Source organism: Dreissena polymorpha, chromosome 13 (assembly GCF_020536995.1).
Source record: "Dreissena polymorpha isolate Duluth1 chromosome 13, UMN_Dpol_1.0, whole genome shotgun sequence".
Classification (NCBI taxonomy): domain Eukaryota; kingdom Metazoa; phylum Mollusca; class Bivalvia; order Myida; family Dreissenidae; genus Dreissena; species Dreissena polymorpha.
Window position 1 is genome coordinate 45,435,946 of NC_068367.1, and position 26,183 is coordinate 45,462,128.

A 26,183-nucleotide genomic window follows, 5' to 3' on the forward strand; every position below is an offset into this window, starting at 1 on the left:
AAACTTGACCCTTTCCTGCTGAGATACGCACTTTGACGTGATTGCAGTTCCTTAGTAATTCAAATAAAATTTAACACCATTTAAAGGCTTCAGTTCCAACCCTAAGATGCTGATGAGCAGCAAACAGCATAAAACCTGAACAGTCTGCGCATTACTTGCAGGCTGTTCTGAGTTGTGCTGGTTGCGTATAGCCACTTTTACTTTGCTTCTGAGTTGGAAAGGGTTAAGGAAGTATTGCTACTTAGTAATTCATTACTTTTGCTTGTAAAATACACAATGCATCTACTTAATTTGGAAACTATGGCCCCACATTTTGACTTCTTAAGCCTTTCTATAGGGATATCCTGATAGAATTTGGATATCACATACAAATATATGTATACAAATTTTGGCATTTGTTGACATCTGACATATTCCTGACTAAAACATAATAATGTATGTGTTTTTAGGAGATGTATCTGTACACATCTCGATGATGACATGGACAAGTTCAATCTGCTTGTGTGAGTACACAAAGGTTATTTGTTATCGGTGTGGTAATGACTGTGTGATAGCACTTCTGTGTAACTGGGACATGAGGCATGCAATGGAACAAACAAGTACCACAGGGCATGCAGTCTTATAACTGAAGAATTTTACAGGACAACAAATTTCACTGAAATTTTTCCTTGTTTAAGGAAAATAAATGGAAATATATTTATTAACCAGGTTTTTTAACCTGGTTTTCCGAAGGAAAAAACTGGTTATAAGATTGGCGAATGCGGGCGGGCTGGCTGGCGGGCGGGCGGAACAAGCTTGTTCGGGCCATAACTATGTCGTTCATTGTCATATTTTAAAATCATTTGGCACATTTGTTAACCATCATTGGACGGTGTGTCGCGCGAAATAATTACGTCGATATCTCCAAGGTCAAGGTCACACTTTGAGTTCAAAGGTCAAAATTGGCAATAAATGAGCTTGCCTGGGCCATAACTATGTCATTCATTGTGAGATTTTACAATTATTTGGCACATTTTTTGTTCACCATCATGGGACGGTGTGTCGCACGAAAGAATCATATCAATATCTCCAATGTCAAGGTCACCACAACTTAAAATAGATTTATTTTGAAACAAACTTACAAAGGGGGCTAATTTTGTTTGTTCATTTCAAAAGTTCAGTTTGAGTTGTCTCCCTTAATCAGATTTTTTTTTCACAATGAAAACCTTGTTTTTGTTACAATTTTGTCCCTTGTTCTAGTTTTTTTACTCTCATTTTTACAATGCAAAAGGTTTATAAGTCCAAATTGTAACAAATTTGAGATATCTTTTATAACAAATCATCAAAATATAAACAGTAACAAAAGTGTCACTTGACAATAGTACTACAATTAACTAAGTTCATGATAAAAAAAATATACATAATAGCCCATATGTCTTATACCGTTAAAAATAAGAGCAATTTTTCTGCCACAAATCATAACTTTTACTTAAGACATTGACAAGTTCAAGGAAGGGCAAAGGTTGCATGGTTCCCTGATATAGGTGTACCATTGTTAGAAGGCTGGAAACCAGTTTAACTTATGTGCTCATATCAACCAATGAAAATCTCGCGTTCTATTTATGACACATTTAATCTTAAGTGTGCTGCACTGGTTAGTAATAAATCATTATATGCCATTTTATTGTGAAGTTAAGGAAACCTGTCAATATTTCTGGGCAAAAAGAAGTATTTTTTTAATTTCAAAACAAAACATATAGTGTTTTTTTGTCATTTTCAGCTCGGCTGTTTTATGAGAAAACCCGAGGTATTGTCATAGCTAACTCGTCGTGTCCGTTGTCGTGTCGTCCGCTATGTGCTAAAACCTTTACATTTTGGTTTTGAACATTGCCTCTAAAATCAAAGTGCCTCAACCTACAACTTTGAAACTTTGTATGTATCTGCACCTTGACTAGCTCTACATGCCACACCCATTTTTGGGTCACTAGGTCAAAGGTCAAGGTCACTGTGACCTATAAAAAATAAATTCTGACAAGCTTTCATTTATTCAAAACTGCACCGCAGCCGAGCATTGGCACCCGTTATTCAGTGCTCTTGTTTTACTTGACACAAGGACTGCAACTTCTGAAAAATTATTCTGGACCTCAGTCATTTATTCTGAAATGTCCAAAGTCGGACATGGGTTGTGGGATTCTTTTTTGTTCACCATTTTTGAAATAGGACATAAACCCATGAAATTGTTAATCGTAGCGTAAATTAACTTTAAATTGGGAAAATATTATTGCTGGAGTGATAACTTTTAAATAATAAATTGAAAAAACTTACTTAAATAAGAAAATATTTCACATAACAACATCAATTCAATTGATTTTACAACTAAAACTTTCTTTTTATACTTAAAAGCTTAGTTGCCAAACAGCTTTTACAGCTATAAAATCTAACAAAAAACAGCCCTGACATGTGTCTTAAGATGTTTCACTTTGCAAAAGACATGTGTTTAATTGATTCTCAGGGCATTGTTCAATCCCTGTTGATATCACAATTTGCAATACTATTCCAGACACATGACCCGGAAGCTGTTTGACTTTGCGAAGGGCCGCTGTGCCAGCGAGAGTCAAGACAGTCCCATGTTCCAGGAAGTCTTGCTAGGGGGCCATTTCTACCAGATGCTACTGAAGGTTGGTAACCAGGGGGGATGGGGTGCAATGTTTGCCAGATGTACAGAAAGTTCGCAACCAGGCAGGGCGGGGGTGTGGGCAGGTAGTTCCTTCCCTCCTTGCAGCTGTTTTGCTCTTTTTCAATGCTGTCTTGTTTGTATACAAGTATACTTTAAGTGTACGTTTCCTTTGCAAAGTTATATAGTCTGTGTTATGTACACAGTTCATTACAAAGAGTATAATACTTTCTGTATTTAGCTTATTATCAGTTTCAGGTTGAGTTTAAATGCAATGCTGTTCTTAATGGCTGCGGTTGTTCCTATTTCAGCCATAGTATCGGGTGAGTAAACATGTATTCCATGTATTTGCAGTCAAAGCTGGGACAGTATTTAAACTTGCTGAAAGTGGTTTTAGATCGGCATGCAAAGGCAAACAAGGGAGGAGCAGAGTTATTCAAAGTGACACCAGGTGGGTTAACACAAGCTTTATAAGTTTAGATGAATTATTTTATCTGTTTTGATTTGTTAGCAATATTATTGTCACTTAAAAGTGGTAACAATTCTCTAAATATTGTTATGTTAGTTACAAATTTGTTTCAAATATGTTCTTGTTAGCTAACCTGAGCACATTAATAATTAATTAAAAGCTTTTAAGATACCAATTTTATGAGCTAAGTAAGGCATTGGGTTTATGTGAACCTTTAAGAAAATGGTAACATTACTGTCTGCAAATTTGCAACCATTTTCTATAGTTTATCTTGAGACAAAGTGACTTATGGTGAGGTATTTATTATATATTTTCTGTCATCATCGAGTCTGGTATCATCATAACCAGGATGATATAAATCCTATTTCAGAATTATTCAATGAAATTTGTGTTATTTGTTAAGCCTTCATTTTGTGGTCATTAACAGATACATTGCTGCGTGCAATGCGCTTTGCACCCGACATCTGTCATTCCATTGAGTACACTATGGCTACAGGGAATATTGACTCTAGCAACGCACATGCATTACTTCAGGTACAGACATATAGTGTTGTAGCATTTTTAGCTCATCTATTTTTTGAAAAAAAATTATGAGCTGTTGTCATCACCTTGGCGTCGGCGTCGGCGTTGGCGTCCGGTTAAGTTTTGCGTTTAGGTCCACTTTTCTCAGAAAGTATCAATGCTATTGCATTCAAACTTGGTACACTTACTTACTATCATGAGAGGACTGGGCAGGCAAAGTAAGATAACTCTGGCGTGCAATTTGACAGAATTATGTGCCCTTTTTATACTAAGAAAATTGAAAATTTTGGTTAAGTTTTGCGTTTAGGTCCACTTTTCTCAGAAAGTATCAATGCTATTGCATTCAAACTTGGTACACTTACTTACTTTCATGAGGGGACTGGGCAGGCAAAGTAAGATAACTCTGGCATGCATTTTTACAGAATTATGTGCCCTTTTTATACTTAGAAAATTGAAAATTTTTGTTAAGTTTTGTGTTTTTGCTTTCATACTTGCAACACTTACTAACTATCATAAGGGGACTGTGCAGGCAAAGTTATGTAACTCTGACTGGCATTTGTACGGAATTATGGGCCCTTTATTCTTAGAAAATTGAAAATTTGGCTAAGTTTCGTGTTTTGGTCCACTTTACCCCTAAAGTATCATAGATATTGCTTTCATACTTGGAACACTCGCAAACTATCATAAGGGTACAGTAAAAGGACAAGTTGCATAACTCTGGTTGTCATTTTTACGGAATTATGGCCCTTTTTTGACTTAGTAACTTTGAATATATGGTTAAATTTTGTGTTTCGATCCACTTTACTTCTTAACTATCAAGGCTATTGCTTTCAAACTTCAAATACTTTCATGCTATCATGAGGTTACTGTACCTGGCAAGTTGAATTTTACCTTGACCTTTGAATGACCTTGACTCTCAAGGTCAAATTATTAAATTTTGCTAAAATTGCCATAACTTATTTATTTATGATTAGATTTGATTGATAATTTGACAAAACTATTCTTACCTGACATACCACAATAGACTCCACCCAAACCATCCCCCGTGCCCTCCCCCCCCCCCCCCCCCCCGAATCCCCCCCCCCCCCTATTTTTTTTTTTTTTTTTAAGATCATCTCACAAATGACCACCACACCCTCACACTTTACCCCCCCCCCCCCCACCCCACCCCACCCCCCCCCCCCAATTATTTTTTTGAAACGGTTAAAAAACACAAATATTTATTTTTATTATTTTATGTTTGAAATACTGTCCAACCATCGCACCCAAGAATCCCCCCCCCCCCCTCCCCCCCCCCCCCCCGATTTTTTGTGTTTTTTTTTGCCTTTTTTTTGTATTTTTGGAAAATAATGTAATAAATGCCCACACTATACACCCCCATTCACTCCACCCCTCCCTCCTTTGTGATTGAAAATGAGAGTCCCTTCACCTTTAAAAAGAAAATAGATGAGCGGTCTGCACCCGCAAGGCGGTGCTCTTGTTGTAACAGGCAATGTCATTGGCTGTTGTTTACAATCTCCCAAACAACATTGGTCTTTGAAAAAAAATCTTTGTTGATTTGTTTGCAAATGGCAATATTGACTTTTATATTGTCCTGGTAATCAGAGGTAAAGAGTGTTTTCCATCATCCATGAGAAACAATCATGAATTATGGATCCTATGGTAATTTTTCATTAATGAAGTCTCTTAAAGTGCTGACTATATTTTGAAAATAAATTGTTTATCAGCATTGTTTACATGTATGGAACAAAACATAATGGCGTAAAATAACAGAATTGCCTTCAATGAATACACTTAAATTTGCATGTGTAGTATGTGAATATGTGGTTAAAATATTTAAAGAAACAACTTTTGAAAAGTTCAACAGAGTGTGAATTTCTATTGGTGTTTTAAGATGTTTTCAACCCAATAATCCATGTCTGGTTTTCCTTCCCCTGATCTTGGATACTTTTTTACATATAAGTGATTTATAAACCCTTTACCTCTTAGATACGTATTTTGACCTATTTGTAGTCCCTTAGAAAGTTAAATTTAATTGACCTTTCTTACTAGATTCAAGTTTTAAAGCCTTCATTTCCATTCCTAAGGCACTGATGAGCAGCAAACAGCATAAAACCTGAACTTCCAGTTACTCGCAGGCTGTTCTGGTTTTTATGCTATTTGCATATAGCCATTTTCACTTTGCTTCCGAAAACTGCAATAACTGTTTGTTTTCTTTTTCTTTTTTAAGTGATTTATAAACCCTTTACCTCTTAGATACGTATTTTGACCTATTTGTAGTCCCTTAGAAAGTTAAATTAAATTGACCTTTCTTACTAGATTCAAGTTTTAAAGCCTTCATTTCCATCCCTAAGGTACTGATGAGCAGCAAACAGCATAAAACCTGAACTTCCAGTTACTCGCAGGCTGTTCTGGTTTTTATGCTATTTGCATATAGCCATTTTCACTTTGCTTCCGAAAACTGCAATAACTGTTTGTTTTCTTTTTAACGTAAATAAAATAAGTTTCATGTGAAGATGCTGTTTGCTGCTCATCAATACCATTGAGTTGAAAATGAAGGCTTTAACACATGAATCTAGTAAAAAATGTCTTAAATTGAATTTGATTTTTTAATGGACTACAAGTACATCAAATTGTGTATTTGAGTGGTAAAGGGTTAAATGCTCTTTTAAACTAATTGAAAGTTGTTTCATCTCGCTGTTCTGTAGACATCCGGTCTCACAGTAGTTGCAGACAAACTCAACTTCATGCGCTACATGTCCCACTTTCGGTGCGTGCATCGCGGTGCGTTCTTTGGACAGATGAGGACAACAGGGGTGAGGAAGCTGCTGCCAGAGGCATGGGGTACGTGGGCAGAGGAAATAGTCTGTATATATATGGGGTATATGGGCAGAGGAAATAGTCTGTGTATATATATATATGGGGTACGTGGGCAGAGGAAAAAGTCTGTATATATATGGGGTACGTGGGCAGAGGAAATAGTCTGTATATATATGGGGTACGTGGGCAGAGGAAATAGTCTGTAAATATATAGGGTACGTGGGCAGAGGAAATAGTCTGTATATATATGGGGTACATGGGCAGAGGAAATATTCTGTATATATATATATATGAGGAAATAGTCTGTATATATATGGGGTACGTGGGCAGAGGAAATAGTCTGTATATATATATGGGGTAAGTGGGCAGAGAAAATATTCTGTATATATATAGGATACGTGGGCAGAGGAAATAGTCTGTATATATATGGGGTACGTGGGCAGAGGAAATATTCTGTATATATATATGGGGTACGTGGGCAGAGGAAATAGTCTGTATATATATGGGGTACGTGGGCAGAGGAAATAGTATGTTTATATATGGGGTACGTGGGCAGAGGAAATAGTCTGTATATATATGGGGTACGTGGGCAGAGGAAATAGTCTGTATATATATGGGTTACGTGGGCAGAGGAAATAGTCTGTATATATATGGGGTACGTGGGCAGAGAAAATAGTCTGTATATATATGGGGTACGTGGGCAGAGGAAATAGTCTGTATATATATGGGGTACGTGGGCAGAGGAAATAGTCTGTGTATATATGGGGTACGTGGGCAGAGGAAATAGTCTGTGTATATATGGGGTACATGGGATGAGGAAATAGTCTGTATATATATGGGGTACGTGGGCAGAGGAAATAGTCTGTATATATATGGGGTACGTGGGCAGAGGAAATAGTCTGTAGATCTAGAGCCTTGCTCTGGGGAAACTGGCGTTTAATGCATGTGCATTGAGTTGTCATCCCAATTTACCAGTTGCAGATTGCACTGGCTAATCTTGCACAACATTTTTGGCTTGTATGGTATGTTTATGCCCCCGGATCGAATGATCCGGGTATATTGTTTTTGGCCTGTCTGTCAGTGTGTCTGTCCCAAAACTATAACCTTGGTCATAACTTCTGCAATATATAAGATAGCAACTTGATATTTGGCATGCATGTGTATCTCATGGAGCTGCAAATTTTGAGTGGTGAAAGGTCAAGGTCATCCTTCAAGGTCAATAGTAAAAAATTAATGAAAAATTCAAAGCGGCACATAAGGGGGCATTGTGTTTCTGACAAACACATCTCTTGTTCTTTTAAGAGAACTCTCTTCTCAGCGGAAATCAATGTTTATGCCCCCAAAGGAGGGCATATAGTGATCGGACTGTCCGTCCGTCTGTCCGTCACACTTTGCGTTTAGGTTTCGAAAAATGCTCATAACTTCTATGTCGCTTCAGATAGCAATTTCATATTTAGCATGCATGTGTATATGGACAAGACCTTTCCATACGCACACAAATTTTGAACCCTGTGACCTTGAACTTAGGGTCCGCATTTAGGTTTCGAAATCTGCGTTTAGGTTTCGAAAAAAGCTCATAACTTTTATCAAGCGTTTATAGGGGGCATAAGTCATCCTATAGTGACAGCTCTTGTTCTTTCCTAAAACTTAAACCTTCGTTAAAGTTTGGTCATTACTTTTTTAATATTAAAGATAGCAACTTGATATTTGGCATGCATGTGTATCTCATGGAGCTGCACGTTTTGAGTGGTTGAAGGTCAAGGTCATCCTTCAAGGTCAAAGGTCAAATTTATGGCTTCAAAGCGGCGCAATAGTGGGCATTGTGTTTCTTACAAACACATCTCTTGTTAGTTTATGTGTTAACGGAACTAATGGATGACAAATTGCAAAATACTTACAGATTTTGTTAATACTTAATGGCAATTCGAACAAAGAGGGCTCAGCCTGCAATCAAATTTTAGGGTGAAGTGACTACTCTGTCAGCTGAAATTAGGGAGAAGTAATGCAACTAAAAGGAGAAGTGGTTTTGTTTATTCAACTCTTCACTAATTTTAATCCCCTCATTTTACCTCGTCAATCATTATTATGATGAATCAGAAACAACTCACATTTTGCAGTTTGGTTAAAAACATTAACAAATATGAACAAGCACACTCAAGTGTAAATGTTGAGTTATTGTATTTAAATGAATTTATTTAATATAATATTATAATCGAAAAATTTCTGACTTTAAGTAATTCATCAAAACAGCTAGTGACCTATACAAACAAAGGAATGAGCAACCTTGCTATATCCTGTTACAGACTGCAAAATAAACAGGTGCGTGAGATTTGATCATCTGGGTCGCTTGAATCAACTACTGTACTGTATCAACCATGTGTCTAAGTGATATCGATTGCGAGCAATTTCCCTCATTTATGGTGTTTTTTGTTTCTTAATATTCCACTTTTGTTGTTTTTAATATTAAGCAAATACATGTTTGTTCATTTTTGCGTTGTTTGTCTTGAAAATAAAGGATTTAATATTCTTATAAACACGCAGTATGCTAAACTGAACCAAATTACTGGATCCGTTGACAAGTAACAGTACCATTTGTTTTTCAGGGTTTAAATTGCCATTGCAGTGATATTTTTATGCCCCTGGTAGGGTGGCATATAGCAGTGGCACTGTCTGTCCGTCCTTCTGTCTGTCCGTCCTTCTGTCTGTCTGTCACACTTTTGCATTTAAGTTTCGAAAAATGCTCATAACTTCTATGTTGCTTCAGATGTAACCTTCATATTTGGTATGCATGTGTAAATGGACAAGGCCTTTCCATAGGCACAACAATTTTGACCCCTGTGGCCTTGACCTTGAACTTAGGGTCCACATATAGGTTTTGAAATCTGCGTTTATGTTTCGAAAAATGCTAATAATTTCTATTAAAGCGTTTTTTGGGGGCATATATTATCCTATGGAGACAGCTCTTGTTTGCTGAATATGTTGTCCCTGATTAGCCTGTGCAGACTGAACTGCACAGGCTTATCTGGGACAATACTTTTTGCATATGCATTAAGCCCTGTTTTGCCAGAGTTAGGGTCATTATTGTTTATTGGCAAATACGATTTGTGTTGGAGTCCTATTGTCAAGGAATTCCTTCTGCAATTGAGTAGCATATATCAGAATTGTTGCTTCCTTAAATGACCAATCAACAGTCATAAATGATAATGCTTACTGACCTCTTTATGCTTAGTTTCAACCTATTTATTTTAGCTTGTTTGCATCAAAAGCCTCATGCTTATTTGAGACGCTCTCGAGTCCGTTTTCTGGGCCTAGAACCAGTACTTGGTGTCTTTTTGGGAGATCTAAAGAATGCTCTCTCAGTGGGTATTGAACCCACGACCTCCCAGTTGCTAGGCTTAGACTTAAAATTTAACTTAGAATTTTGAAAATGAGTTTTTAGGTTTTTATTTGATCAAATATGGGGCACAACTGTCACTTATTTAGTTTCTTTCAAAGAACTTCTTTAATCGTCACCTATATATGGCTACAGACATTATGTAACCAATGTGTTATTCTTAAGATTAACCAATGGGGTTTTCAAGTTTTTTAGTTTGGAAGGAGATATTCTAAATAACTGTTAATGTTTAATCATATTGGAAACAGAGCGAATGCTCTTCAATGCCGAGAAACATCTAGAATGTAATATTTTATTGATTGGCTATTATGGTATAGCCATATTTGATTCAACTAATCAAAAAGCAGGTCTAAAACTAAGTCCAATTCATACTCTGTAAACTCACACAATGTGTTATGCGTCCCTGAATTTGTGTTCGCATTTTGATGATTTGTCTCTCACATTTTGTTTGCCACAAATATTGCCTCTGGCCTATAAATGTTTGTTTTTATCATAATAAGGTTTAAATTTGGGTGGCACCAATTCAAAGACTAGGTAAGCAAAACTTTGAAAATGTTGCACCACTTGAATTCAGGTTAGCCCTTTATGGCCAGCAAGGCACTCTTGTTGGTGTCTTGGAAAATGGGGTTTAATGCATGTGGGTTATTTTTCCTCAGAGATTTGCACAGGCTAATCAGGCACCATACAGGCCTAAACTGGATTTTTGTTAAGAAGAGACTTCCTTTCAAATAATTTTACAATAAAAGCAAAAAGTGCATTTAACCCTGTTTTTGCAGATTGAGGTGCATATATAACTTCATCATGTAAATGCTCTTGTTTAATCCGTCCAGGTTTCCTGTGTCCAGTGCACACTCCAGACGGTGCACCTTGTGGTCTGATGAACCATGCGGCCGCAAATTGCCAAGTAAGTACAAGGTCGCAGGTCAGAGGTCATTGTTCAAATTTGGGCACAATGCAGCACAATGCAGCTGTCTGTGCCCAAACCTGTGTAAGGGGTATGTATCCATGTCCATGATAAGCACTTAGATGGCATCAGTGTTACTGGTAGACTCAAATTATGGTGACCAGTTATTTGCCTATTTTTCTGTTGCATTGAATTTTGGAAGTGGTCTGCCCGTCATTCTGTTTTCCTGACCTTTTTAGCTCATCTATTTTTTGGAAAAAAATTATGAGCTATTGTCATCTCCTTGGCGTCGGCGTTGACGTCGGCGTCCCATTAAGTTTTGCATTTAGGTCCACTTTTCTCAGAAAGTATCAATGCTATTGCATTCAAACTTGGTACACTTACTTACTATCATGAGGGGACTGGGCAGGCAAAGTTAGATAACTCTGGCGTGTATTTTGACAGAATTATGTGCCCTTTTTATACTTAAGAAAATTGAAAATTTTAGTTAAGTTTTGTGTTTAGGTCCATTTTATTCCTTAAGTATCAAAGCTATTGCTTTCATACTTGCAACACTTACTAACTATCATAAGGGGACTGTGCAGACAAAGTTATGTTACTCTGACTGGCATTTTGACAGAATTATGTTCCCTTTTTATACTTAGAAATTTGAAAATTTGGTTAAGTTTTGTGTTTATGTCCACTTTATTCCTACAGTATAAAAGCTATTGCTTTGATACTTGCAACACTTATTAACTATCATAAGGGGACTGTGCAGGCAAAGTTATGTAACTCTGACTGGCATTTGGACGGAATTATGGGCCCTTTATACTTAGAAAATTGAAAATTTGGTTAAGTTTTGTGTTTTGGTCCACTTTACCCCTAAAGTATCATAGATATTGCTTTCATACTTGGAACACTCGCAAACTATCATAAGGGTACAGTAAAAGGACAAGTTGCATAACTCTGGTTGTCATTTTTACGGAATTATGGCCCTTTTTTGACTTAGTAACTTTGAATAAATGGTTAAATTTTGTGTTTCGATCCACTTTACTTCTAAAGTATCAATGCTATTGCTTTCAAACTTCAAATACTTTCATGCTATCATGAGGTTACTGTACCTTGCAAGTTGAATTTTACCTTGACCTTTGAATGACCTTGACTCTCAATGTAAAATTATTAAATTTTGCTAAAATTGCCATAAATTCTTTATTTATGTTTAGATTTGATTGATACTCTGACAAAGCTACTCTTACCTGACATACCACCATAGACTCCACCCAAACCACCCCCCGTGCCCCACAAATATTTATTTTAATTATTTTATTTTGAAATACCGTCCAACCATTGCACCCAAGAATCCCCCCCCCCCCCCCCCCCCCCCCCCCCCCCCCCCGAAAATGTTTTTTTATCGCATTTTTGGAAGATAATGTAATAAATGTCCACACCCCAAAACTATACACCCCTCTTCACTCCACCTCTCCCTCCTTTGTGATTTAAATTGAGAGTCCCTTCACCTTTAAAAAGAAAATAGATGAGCTAGATGAGCGGTCTGCACCCGCAAGGTGGTGCTCTTGTTTATGTTACGCTATGAGATAGATAGCTGATTTTTGGTATGTGAGACTTCTTACATGATCTTCAGATGAAGGGTGAAATTCATTATCGTCCATTGATTTTTGGCGAGTAATGGGCCTTTGGGGATTTAATATTTTTGGGGGGGAATATAAACATAAAAGTATGTTTATGGGGCCAACAATTGGCTTAAAATTGGTGCTAGCAATATTAATGTATATCATAGCATATTTTCCTAAGCTTATCAAATTTACTTAAAATCTTTGGACAATCAAATAAGGACAAACAGATATGCAGTCATATCAAATCTCCAGCTGACTTCAAATTTGTACCAACTAAGAAAAAAGTTCATTGTTATTTCATACATGCTCAAATCACAGTCAAATTTTCATACCCCGAATCAAAGTTTGAGGAGTGTAGGACTCAGTTTATTTATCTGCTGTTTGGTCATGTTATGTTTGTGCATTGTTATATGTTCACATTTCCCAAGTCATGAAATTGAGCATAATTAAGCCATCGTCATGCAGTTTAGAAACACTTTTTATCAATTGTTATAAGCATATTATTGAGTTATTTGACACTGATGTGAAGGGCTATTGGTAATGTTAGTGTCTAAGCTCTTAATTGTTCAACATTTCCGTTTCTGTAAAATCATCATTTTTGGTGGGTTTTTTGATGACGTTGGGTTGAACGATCCAGGACTTTAACACCAATACATCAGAAAATGCACCAATGCAAATACCAGTTTTTTTCTTCTAATCAGAAATCATAACTTTATGTATCTTCAAAATAGTCAAATAAAAAATCAACAACAACTTGTATGTCAACTTACCCGGTATATAACTGGTTTTACAGAATACACATGTATTTCACTTCTCACAAATGATCATCACATGGTATGCTTTAAGATTCAAGTATTCAACATGCCTGCCCAGCCAGTGAATGATGTATTATACTCCCTTGGTGTCTTTCCTTTGGGTGACTCTGTGTGTCCTGTGCGAGACTGCTACATTGTCATGCTCGATGGCAAAATGGTCGGCTACGTGGCATGTGCTGCTGCCGAAAGGGTGTCTGACAACTTGCGACGTATGAAAGTCATGGGACTAAACAAGGTAAGGGTGGATATGATTTAGGGTACATCAAAAGATTTCATTAATCATGCAATCATTGTCAAGAATGTTCTGAATTCCCATTTCCACTTCCTTTTGTGATGTTTTGATATTATGAATGATAGTTGTCCTCAAGTGTGGCTTAGCCAGCCCTGGAAAGGTTTAAGTATTTCAACTGACTTTCACTATATTACATTATTGAACATGGAAAAATCCCAACAACAAAAAACACATGTTCATAATGTTTAGCATCGTAACACTTCTCACACTGCCTTAAAAAGTATGCACAGACTGCTGTATTTACTCTCTCCCGTCCAGAAGCAAATTTAAAATGGCTATGTGCAAACAGTATAAACATATAAACAGCACAAAAACAGTACACTGTGCGTAATCTGCAGTCTTTTCAAGATTTATGCTGTTTGCTGTTTTATGGAAATGAAGCCTTTAAAACTATAAGAAAGGTCTTTGGTTGAATATGATTTTATAAGGGACTACAAATATGTCAAAGTTAGTATCTAATCTGAAAAATGTTAACATTCACATGCCAACACTTGCAGGTCCCAAGCACAATGGAGATTTGCCTTGTAAAGTCCACGCCCTATGCCAGTCAGTACCCAGGCTTGTATCTGTTCACGACACCGGCCCGTATGCTGCGCCCAGTGCGTAACCTTGGGCTCCAGGAAGTGGAGATGATTGGGACGTTTGAGCAAGTCTACATGGACATCTGTATCCGCCAGGAGGAGGCTTATACAGGGGTGGGTGGGAAGCTGTTTTATCAGGCTTACCAAGGGGTGGGTGGGGAAGCTGTTTTATCAGGCTTACCTAGGGGTGGGTGGGGAAGGTATTTTATCAGGCTTACCAAGGGGTGGGTGGGGAAGCTGTTTTATCAGGCTTACCTAGGGGTGGGTGGGGAAGGTGTTTTATCAGGCTTACCAAGGGGTGGGTGGGAAGCTGTTTTATCAGGCTTACCAAGGGGTGGGTGGGAAGCTGTTTTATCAGGCTTACCTAGGGGTGGGTTGGGAAGGTGTTTTATCAGGCTTACCAAGGGGTGGGTGGGAAGCTGTTTTATCAGGCTTACCAAGGGGTGGGTGGGAAGGTGTTTTATCAGGCTTACCTAGGGGTGGGTGGGGAAGGTGTTTTATCAGGCTTACTAAAGGGTGGTGGGGAAGGTGTTTTATCAGGCTTACTAAAGGGTGGTGGGGAAGCTGTTTTATCAGGCTTACCATGGGGTGGGTGGGGAAGCTGTTTTATCAGGCTTACCAAGGGGTGGGTGGGGAAGGTATTTTATCAGGCTTACCAAGGGGTGGGTGGGGAAGGTGTTTTATCAGGCTTACCAAGGGGTGGGTGGGGAAGGTATTGTATCAGGCTTACCAAGGGGTGGGTGGGGAAGGTGTTTTATCAGGCTTACCAAGGGGTGGGTGGGGAAGGTATTTTATCAGGCTTACCAAGGGGTGGGTGGGGAAGCTGTTTTATCAGGCTTACCTAGGGGTGGGTGGGGAAGGTGTTGTATTAGGCTTACCAAGGGGTGGGTGGGGAAGGTGTTTTATCAGGCTTACCAAGAGGTGGGTGGGGAAGGTGTTTTATCAGGCTTACCAAGGGGTCATCAGGGAAAACTATTATAAACTATTTAGTTAAAAGGACAGAAGAGCAGCAAGAATTGCTGGTCATACTTACTTAATTTTTAAGTTCTGACTGGACTAAAAACTAATTAAATTTTTTTTCACTTATTCACCATATTTCTTATTCTTAACAATTCCCTTGTCAAGCTTGTAAAAAAAGCATTAAAATCTCAACTGACATTTCCAAAAAATGGCAATAAAAATAAGAAAAAGTAGAAAATCTTAAACATGAACATATGTTTAGTTCAATATAATAAGTGTTTTTTCCCCCATTTTGAAGATACAAATACATGTATACATTTTTGCTTGCTTCTATACTTGTTAAAATTATCTTCTGTGATTTTGTGTCGAAAAACCCTGATAAGTTGAGTGTTCCATGTCAGAAATTAGTGTTTTGTATCCTGCAGGTTACAACCCATCTGGAACTGACTGGTGTAAGCATGCTGTCATTTGCTGCCAATCTGACCCCATTCTCTGACTTCAATCAGTCTCCTAGGAACATGTACCAGTGTCAGGTAAGATAGACGTGTGTAAAATATTAGGTTAGAGGCCATTTAAGTCCATGTTGTATGTCATAGGTTAATTCCCTAATTACCTGTCATTATTCCAATTATTTGGCCTTCTGCCATATTTTATTAATACATGCATCTTTGAAAAGAAGATTTTATAATAACTATATTTTGTTTGAGATATCACCTTAGTAAACGTGGTTTATTACTGTACATACATAAGTTTAAAAGTTCTGTCTAAATGCACAAAGTCCAATCAATGATCACACTTGCCATTTCCAGATGGGCAAGCAGACGATGGGTGTTCCAGTCCACACGCTGCAATTCCGTAACGACAACAAGCTGTACAAGCTGCAGACTCCACAGACCCCCATAGTGCGTCCAACCAAGTACGACGATTTTGATATAGACAACTATCCGCTGGGAACAAATGCCATTGTGGCGGTCATATCATATACCGTATGTATTTGGGAATTTGTACACTGTATGTTGATGAATATGCCGTAAAGTCATGGTATTATCAAACATATGCAAATTATTAAAAGCATACAAATTTGTTTACAATTAAAACATATATTGAAGGGTTAACAATTATGTCACATTAATAGCATGATCCAAAGATTAACAGCTGTTAGCTTATCCCATTTATGCCTAATGGAGTCTCCCATCCCAGCAGACACAGTGACGTTGATTCAATGTTGAATAAACGTCAGATTCAACGTTGAAAATTGGTTGGATTTATATATGATTTTGAAAGTTGAGACAACGTTGAGGCATCAACCTAAAATCAACGTCGATATCGACGTTGAATCAACGTTGTCTCAACATTGAAAATAACGTTGATTCAACGTTGAAACAACGTTGACTTAACGTCAATATTTGGTTGAATTTTCATTAATTTCCATTCAATGTAGCGAGGTTTTCCAATTGTTCTATTAGAATAACGGTTAGGACTTTATATAATGTAATCACTACATTGAGTTCATTAATAACACTACACTTTATTTAAATTTAAGATCGTTTTTTATTTTTATTTTAACAGTTCCATAATATTCCAAAATAAGCAGATTTTACTTTTACATAAATTTATAAATGTGCTATGGTTTGGTTTGAAATTTCATGGATGTATTGATTTTAATAAGGATAAGTGCCATGCTTAAGAACCAGAACGTATCACTTTCTTAAATGAGAGTTATTGCCCTTTGTTTTTATGCCCTCTTTCGAAGAAAATGGGGTATATAGTTTTCGCACCGTCTGTCTGTAAGTCTGTCAGTCTGTCACACTTTTCGTGTCCGCTCTTTAATTCAAATAGTTTAAATCTGATCTTTACGAAACTTGGTCAGAAGTTGTATCTAGACACTATCTAGGTCAAGTTCGAATATGGGTCATGCCGGGTCAAAAACTAGGTCACGTGGTTGAAAAAACAAATCCAAGGGAAGTAATAAGCTTTAAATGGACATATTTATCTGACCTGCCAAATTATTATTTTTTTTTTAAATAAATCAAAGCGGCGCAGTAGGCGGCATTGTGTTTCTAACACAGGTGGTAACTTTTTATGTCCTCCACTATAGTAGTGGGGGACATATTGTTTTTGCTCTGTCTGTTGGTCTGTTGGTCTGTCTGTTTGCGCCAACTTTAACATTTTGCAATAACTTTTTCTATATTGAAGATAGCAACTTCATATTTGGCATGCATGTGTATCTCATGAAGCTGCACATTTTGAGTGGTGAAAGGTCAAGGTCATCCTTCCAGGTCAGAGGTCAAATATATGTGGCCAAAAACGCTCATTTTATGAATACTTTTGCAATATTGAAGATAGCAACTTGAAATTTGGCATGCATGTGTATCTCATGAAGCTGCACATTTTGAGTGGTGAAAGGTCAAGGTCAAGGTCATCCTTCAAGGTCATAGGTAAAATATATGTGGCCCAAATCGCTTATTTTATAAATACTTTTGCAATATTGAAGATAGCAACTTGATATTTGGCATGCATGTGCGTCTCATGGAGCTGCACATTTTGAGTGGTGAAAGGTCAAGGTCATCCTTCAAGGTCAGAGGTCAAATATATGTGGCCCAAATTGCTTATTTTATGAATACTTTTGCAATATTGAAGATAGCATCTTGATATTTGGCATGCATGTGTATCTCATGGAGCTGCACATTTTGAGTGGTGAAAGGTCAAGGTCATCCTTCACAAGGTCAAGGCCATCCTACAAGGTCAAACATCATATAGGGGGACATTGTGTTTCACAAACACATCTTGTTAAATATTGAAGATAGCAGCTTGATATTTGGCATGCATGTGTATCTCATGGAGCTGCACATTTTGAGTGGTACAATTTGAAGGTGAACATCCTCCTTCCAGGTCTAGGGATCGAAAAAAACAAATCCAAGGGAAGTAATAAGCTTTAAATGGACATAATTATCTGACCTGTCAAATTATAATTATTTTTAACCAGGTTTTCCGAAGGAAAAAAACTGGTTATTAGATTGGCGAATGCAGGCGGGCTGGCTGGCTAGCTGGCTGGCTGGCTGGTGGGCTGGCGGGCGGGCGGAACAAGCTTGTCCGGGCCATAACTATGTCGTTCATTGTCAGATTTTAAAATCATTTGGCACATTTGTTCACCATCATTGGACGGTGTGTCGCGCGAAATAATTACGTCAATATCTCCAAGGTCAAGGTCACACTTTGAGTTCAAAGGTCAAAAATGGCCATAAATGACCTTGTCCTGGCCATAACTATGTCATTCATTGTGAGATTTTAAAATCATTTGGCACATTTGTTCACCATCATGGGACGGTGTGTCGCACGAAAGAATCACGTCAATATCTCCAATGTCAAGGTCGCCATGACTAAAAATAGATTTAAAAAAAAAAAAAACTTACAAAGGGGGTTAATTTTGTTTGTTCATTTCAAAAGTTCAGTTTGAGTTTTCTCCCTTTATCAGATTTTTTTTTCACAATGAAAACCTGGTTTTGTGACAATTTTGTCCCTTGTTTTTAAATAAATCAAAGTGGCGCAGTAAGCGGCATTGTGTTTCTGACAAACAAATCGTGGTAAAAGGTCAAGGTCAAGGTCATCCTTCAAGGTCTAAGGTCAAAAATACAAATCAAAGGGAAGAAATTAGCTTTAAAGGGAGATAATTATTCAATATTGAACATAGCAACTTGATATTTGGCATGCATGTGTATCTCATGGAGCTGCACATTTTGAGTGGTGAATCTACAGTCACAGTAGTGGCTTTTAATTATTTGCTACTAAAAATAGAGATTTGTTAGAGACAATTTTTTTCAAGGGAAGTAATTTATATAATTATAAATCTCAGATTATATATTTCCTTACCAAGAATTTAAGTTCTTTTCTTTTCACAGGTACTGTACTGTTTTTTTATTCTCAATTATTTATAACTCAAATGATTGATTTGTCAAAGGTGTTTTTAAATGATATAATTATCATTTGTTCCTGTACTAATTTGTGAATGGTAGAGTTCATTACATACCTGTGGAGTAGTGTCCATAGATACATGATACAAGCGGCGCAGTAGGGGGCATTGTGTTTCTGACGAACACATATCTTGTTTTTGTCTCAGATGCAATACATCATTTCAACATGAAACTTCGTGGGTGCATGTATAAAATGAGGAGAATTACAATTCATAAAGACAGTAACCATACACTTAATTATTCTCTAAGTTTATACAGTATATCAAGGGATTTGCGCTCATCCATAAACAATATTTAATTTGCCAGAGATATCAATTTAACAAATTCGCTTGTTTTTACTTAAATTCAAGATTTGCACCCTCCTGAAATGAGTCATTGTAGATGTGTTTGTCATCTTGAACCATTGCTTTTGCCATTAATTTTGTTTAGTGCCTCTGCAAGCATCAACAATTTCTTAAATCTAAAATGTGTACAATCCCTTAAGTAACTACCTAATGAAGTTTAAAATAGTTGCAAAACACTCCTTGTTAAACCCTTTCCCACTCAGAAGCAAATAGAAAATGGCACCATGAAATATTCATTAAACCAGAATAATGTGCGAGTAACTTGCAGTCGGTTCAGGTTGTATGCTGTTTGCTGCTCATCAGTATCTAAGGGTTGCACATGAAACCTTTAAAACTTGAATCTGGCAAGAAAGGTCTTCATGTTAATTTGATTTTCATATGGGCTTCAAAGGCGTCAAAATGCGAATATAAGTGGTGAAGGGTTAACAATTCAGGGAGCGTCATGCATGTGCATAAAATGTTGTCCCGTATTAGCCTGTGCAGTCCACTCAGGCTTATCAGTGATGACACTTTCTGCAATTATTTTATTTGTATTCCCTGCCATAGGCGGAGGGATATTGTTTTGGCGTTGACCGTCCATCCGTCTTTCGATCCCGTCCATCCCGTCAGGAGCCATATCTTGGAAGTGCTGTGGTGGATTTCATTGAAACTTAGTATGAGTATATATTTGGATAAGAGGATGATGCACGCAAATGGCATTGTACACCGACTGTTAATAACAGAGTTATGGCCCTTTCTATCTTGAAAAAATGCTTTTCAATAAGCTTAGAGCTTTATCTCCATTAACGCAAGAGCCAGAGCCATGAAACTTGCCATAGTTGTTCTCAATCATCTGGGGTTGCTTCACATTCAACACCCATAATCCTAGGGGCTAATGTCAAGGTCACACATCGAAGTCAAAGGGCGTATTCCATCCGTCCAGAAAACTTTTGTGTCCAGAAGCATATTGGCGGGGGATATCAATTCAACGAATTTGCTTGCTGATAAATAAGACTCTTTTTGACGAAAATCCAGTAATGGGGGAAAATGTCTTTCCTGATAAGCTTGTGCAGACTGCACAGGCTAATCCAGGACGACACTTTACGCACATGCATGAACATTTGTTACCAGGGATACGACATGGAGGACGCCATGGTGATCAACAAGGGGTCGCTGCAGAGGGGGTTCGGTCACGCCTCAGTGTACAAGACAGAGATAGTGAACCTGTGTAACAAGCTGGCCACAGGCCGCAGCCAGAACCAGACCACCCTAGTGTTTGGTAGGTGTGCTTTGGTGGAATTATAAACTAGTAACAAGGATTGTATAGTGTTTAGTAGGTGTGCTTGGTGGAATTATAAACTAGTAACAAGGATTGTATAGTGTTTAGTAGGTGTGCTTTGGTGGAATTATAAACTAGTAACAAGGATGTTATAGTGTTTAGTGGGTGCGCTTTGGTGGAATTATAAACTAGTAACAAGGATGTTATAGTGTTTAGTGGGTGTGCTTTGGTGGAATTATAAACTAGTAACAAGGATGTAATAGTGTTTAGTGGGTGTGCTTTGGTGGAATTATAAACTAGTAACAAGGATTTTATAGTGTTTAGTAGGTGTGCTTTGGTGGAATTATAAACTAGTAACAAGGATTTTATAGTGTTTAGTAGGTGTGCTTTGGTGGAATTATAAACTATCAACAAGGATTTTATAGTGTTAAGTAGGTGTGCTTTGGTGGAATTATAAACTAGTAACAAGGATTTTATAGTGTATGGTAGGTGTGCTTTGGTGGAATTATAAACTAGTAACAAGGATGTTATAGTGTTTAGTGGGTGTGCTTTGGTGGAATTATAAACTAGTAACAAGGATTTTATAGTGTTTAGTAGGTGTGCTTGGTGGAATTATAAACTAGTAACAGTGATGTTATAGTGTTTAGTAGGTGTGCTTTGGTGGAATTATAAACTAGTTACATGGATATTATAGTGTTTGGTATGTGTGCTTTGGTGGAATTATTTAGTAGTAAATGGATGTTATAGTGTTTATAAGGTGTGCTTTGATGGAATTATAAACTAGTAACATGGATGTTTTAAGGTTTGTTATGTGTGCTTTGGTGAAATTATAAACTAGTTACAAGGATGTTATAGTGTATGGTAGGTGTGCTTTGATGGAATTATAAACAAGTAACAAGAATAGTTTAGTGTTTGGTAAGTTTGTGTTGTTGAAATAACATACTAACAAGGACCATCTAGTGAGTGGGAAGAGAGCTTTGGTGAAATTATTTACTAGTAACAAGAATAGTTAACTATTGAGTATAAGGTTTGCTGATCTGAAATACTCTGTAACTCATTTTACATGTGCTTGGTGGTATTTTAATGCTTCATTCTTACATCAATGTCTGAACCCACAGGCTGTACTGCAGACTCTCAGCCTTACAAATCTGGCCAGCTCAACATTGACGGACTGCCCCCTATAGGCACCTATCTCACAGAGGGGTCACCATACTACAGGTAAGGGGTCACCACACAATAGACAAAGGGTCCCGACTTTGACCCCTTCTTTGGGAACTTCTTTGAAACTTTATTGTCTTAATGAGCCTTATATTTTTAGTACAATTTAGCCTCATGACGTCTAGAGTGATTTCAGCCTTCCCCCACCGCATCACCGTGATTCAGGCAAGCGTGACAAATACTTTCGTCACCCCTATACACTGTGGAACACTGCGGAACGCAGTGATGTCGCTGTGGCGAATTGCGGTGACAGGCTGAATAAAATATGTTAATAAGAACTCATGCGCGGGCGTTATCAGGAAATAAATCTTAAGTTGGACCACCGCAATCAACTTTTGCAGCGGTAATTGGCAGTGAAATACAGTTACATGTGAATGAACAATGTACATTTTGATATACTTTTTCATTTGTAAAGTTTATCATGCTCGGCTCGAACCACGGTAGAGCTCTGCAAGCCTCGCGCTAACATGGTTGTAAGCCTTGCATGATAAACCTAATCTTTATCCAAAACTCACATAATCTCTATTAATCCTCATCTTTTTGCATTAAAATATCACTGAATTGAATACCTACTGCCGAAGTCTCAAACGTACATGGGAATTAATACATGTAACAAGAGAAACAGGAAATCACTAAAATGTTCTTGAAACATGTTGATATGTTATTATTGGCAAGCTATATGTACACAAACGAGCAAGCATTTTTGAAATAATAATTAAAAACAATTCATTAAATAAACAGCAAGACAGTAAAACTTCATGCAGAAAGTACATATTTACCTGTATTTCACCGCGAACCACTGTGACTGGGGTGGTCAACCACGATCCAGGTGGTTCAGCAAAAGATTGATTTCCTGATAACGCCTGCGGTGCTAACCCACTTTCATCGCGATCTATCATTATGGAAACACCTTCAGATCACGATGACAAAAAGTTGTCCACTGTGGGACTGTGTTTTAGGCAGAAATCACGCTAGACATAGTGTAACCAAATTTTACTTGCGATGTGAAGATATGTTTGACATTTATTAACATGAAAATAAATGTAAAAGGACTTAAGTTAAGTAGTTTTATAAAATACTGAGAACTGCTACAATACATAGGAGCCTCACCCTGGGAAAACAGGGCTTAATGCTTGTGTGTTAAATGTCATGCCAGATCAGCCTGTGCAGTCATCTCAGGGTAAGCTTATAAAACACGACACTTTCCACGTTTGTGGTATTTTTTTGGTTCAATGTAGTTTTCTTCTTAGTGAAAATCGAGTTAATGTGGAAAGTATTGTCCCCAATTAGCTTTAATCTAATCTACCTATTCAGTTACTTGAACACGCAGTCCGGGGAGTCCAAGGTGGTCAAGTACAAGAGTAGCGAGCCTGCCTGGGTGGAGCATATCAAGGTTCTCGGGAGCGACCTTGGCGACACCATGAGCTTCAAGGTCGCTATCATGCTGCGTATCAATGTAAGGAGTTTATTGGAATTGTTCGGGTGTTGTGAGAGCTTAAGACATTTCCGGTATAAAATTTGTGTAGTTTGAACAGTCAACTCCTCTCTTACTTCTTGGAGAAGTGTGAGGTCACGTGAAAGCCTCATTTTAAGATATTTTATAGGTAGTTATTTGATAACTTTCCTAATAAATTTGTATGCCCCTGGATCGATAGATCGGGGGAATATTGTTTTTGGCCTGTCTGTCTGTCATTCTGTCCCAAAACTTTAAGGTTACAGTAAAGTTTTGCAATAACTTTTGAAATATTGAAATAGCAACTTGATATTTGGCATGCATGTTTATCTCATGGAGCTGCACATTTTGAGTGGTGAAAGGTCAAGGTCATCCTTCAAGGTCAAAGGTCAAAAATTTAATATATTAAAGTTTTGCAATAACTTTTGAAATATTGAACATAGCAACTTTATATATGGCATGCATATGTATTGCATGGAGCTGCACATTTTGAGTGGTGAAAGGTCAAGGTCATCCTTCAAGGTCAAAGGTAGAAAATTTAAAACTTAAATATATTAAAGTTTTGCAATAACTTTTGTAATATTGAACATAACAACTTGATATTTGGCATGCATGTGTATCTAATGGAGCTGCACATTTAGAGTGGTGAAAGGTCAAGGTTATCCTTAAATGTCAAAGGTCGAAAATTTAAAACTTTAATATAGTAAAGTTTTGCAATTACATTTGAAATATTGAACATAGCAACTTGATATTTGGCATGCATGTGTATCTCATGGAGCTGCACATTTTGAGTGGTGAAAGGTCAAGGTCATCCTTCAAGGTCAAAGGTAAAAAAAGCGGTGCATTAGGGGGCATTGTGTTTCTGACAAACACATCTCTTGTTAAGAAGTGTTATTAAATTGTTCACATAAACCAGTGCACAAAACTTGTCTTTCATTTCAACCAGGGGACATAATTATGATCATGTTTTATGCATGCCAAGGGACACTCTTGTGCATGTTGTCATGTAAGTTAGTGGACAGGGGGTAGAAAAGGTGGTTTAATGCAATTGTGTAAAGTGTCGTTCCAGACTAGACTCAGACTTTATAATCAGGGACGATACTTTCTGCTTTTATTGTATTAAGGCAGAAAGTGTCTTTCCTAATTAGTCTCATAGGGGCTGCATAGACTTATGTGGGACAGAACTTAATGCACATGCATTAGACACGCTTTTCTCAGAGTGTGTCTCGTATGTTTTTATGATATCTGGAGGATGATACTCTGTGCATGTTTTCCTTAGCAAGGGGTGGTAACTCTGTGTGTTTCTTTCAGAGAAATCCCATCATAGGAGACAAGTTTGCCAGCAGACATGGACAGAAAGGAGTTTGTAGGTAAGATTAGAGCAGCGTAATACAGGTGGTTTTCCATTGAAGTCTGAATTGAACGACTAAATTGAAAGTTTTGATATAGCAAGCTTTTCTTATGCCCCCGGTAGGGTGGCATATAGCAGTTGAACTGTCCGTCTGTCTGCCTGTCTATCTGCCCGAAAACTTTAACATTGGCCATAATTTTTGCAATATTGAAGCTAGCAACTTAATATTTGGCATGCAAGTGTATATCATGGAGCTGCACATTTTGAGTGGTGAAAGGTCAAGGTCATTCTTTTAGGTCAAAGGTAAAAAAAACAAATCCAAGAGAAGTAACAAGCTTTAAAGGGAGATAGTTTCTATGTATCATTTTGCAGGTACAGATCATTTTCACAAGGGAAGTAATATTTTTAGCTCACCTTTCACGAAGTGACATGGTTAGCTTATGTGATTGTGTGATGTCCATCCTGCATGCATGCGTCCGTCAACAATTTGTTTGTATAGACAGTAGAGGTCACAGTTTTCATCCAATCTGAATGAATTTCGGTCAGAATGTTTATCTTGATGAAATCTGGGTTGGGATTGTATTTGGGTCATCTTGGTTAAAAAACTAGGTCACTAGGTCAAATAATAGAAAAACCTTGTATAGACAATAGAGGTCACAGTTTTCATCCAATCTTTATGAAATTTGGTCAGAATGTTTATCTTGATGAAATCTGGTTTGGGATTGTATTTGCGTCATCTGGGGTCAGAAACTAGGTCAAATCATAGAAAAACCTTGTGTAGACAATAGAGGTCACAGTTTTCATCAGATGTTAATAAAATATGGTCAGAATGTTTGTCTTGTTAAAATCTGGGTCGGGTTCGAAATCGTCATTTAGAGTCAAAAACTAGGTCACTAGGTCAAAGTTAAAAAAAAATTGTGTAGACAGTAGAGGTCACAGTTTTTATCCAATCCTTATGAAATTTGGCCAGAATGTTAATCTTGGTGATATTTGGGTTGGGATTGTATTTGGGTCATCTGTGGTCAAAAACTAGTTCACTAGGTCAAATCATAGAAAAACCTTGTATAGACAATAGAGATCACAGATTCCATCAGATCTTTATGAAATTTTGTCAGAATGTTTATCTTGATGAAATCAGGATTGGGATTGTATTTGCATCATCTGGGGTCAGAAACTAGATCACTAGGTCAAATTATAGAAAAACCTTGTGTAAATAATAGAGGTCATAGTTTTCATCTGATCTTAATGAAAAGAATGTATATCTTGATAATATCTGATTTTGGATCGTATATGGGTCATCTGGGGTAAAACATTAGGTCACCGGGCCAATTCTAGTAAAACCTTGTGTAGATGAAAGAGGTCACAGTTTTCATCACGTCTTAATGAAATTGTGTAGGGGACATATTTTGCTTGGCAATAGTCTTGTTTTAGCTCCATTGCATCAGAAGCTTTAGGGTTATAGAGACACGCATCAGAAGCTTCAGGGTTATAGAGACACACTGAGCCCGTTTCCTGGGTAGCACCAGTAGGTGGTGTCTTGGAGAAGATCTTTAAAGCTCAGACAC

At 37.5% G+C, this 26,183-nt stretch overlaps 1 protein-coding gene across 1 annotated transcript in view; it reads left to right on the forward strand.

Annotated features, from left to right (window-relative positions):
- LOC127854985 (DNA-directed RNA polymerase I subunit RPA2-like) overlaps nucleotides 1-26,183 on the forward strand; it is a 64,118-nt gene that overhangs the window by 30,182 nt on the left and 7,753 nt on the right. The window contains exons 12-25 of the mRNA XM_052390195.1: nucleotides 450-503; nucleotides 2,540-2,657; nucleotides 3,008-3,104; nucleotides 3,550-3,656; nucleotides 6,353-6,488; nucleotides 10,689-10,762; nucleotides 13,222-13,425; nucleotides 13,980-14,177; nucleotides 15,449-15,556; nucleotides 15,833-16,009; nucleotides 20,449-20,596; nucleotides 21,715-21,814; nucleotides 23,129-23,270; nucleotides 24,579-24,637. Of these exons, the coding sequence (XP_052246155.1) occupies nucleotides 450-503; nucleotides 2,540-2,657; nucleotides 3,008-3,104; nucleotides 3,550-3,656; nucleotides 6,353-6,488; nucleotides 10,689-10,762; nucleotides 13,222-13,425; nucleotides 13,980-14,177; nucleotides 15,449-15,556; nucleotides 15,833-16,009; nucleotides 20,449-20,596; nucleotides 21,715-21,814; nucleotides 23,129-23,270; nucleotides 24,579-24,637 (1,722 nt within the window). The remainder of the gene's footprint in view (nucleotides 1-449; nucleotides 504-2,539; nucleotides 2,658-3,007; nucleotides 3,105-3,549; nucleotides 3,657-6,352; nucleotides 6,489-10,688; nucleotides 10,763-13,221; nucleotides 13,426-13,979; nucleotides 14,178-15,448; nucleotides 15,557-15,832; nucleotides 16,010-20,448; nucleotides 20,597-21,714; nucleotides 21,815-23,128; nucleotides 23,271-24,578; nucleotides 24,638-26,183) is intronic.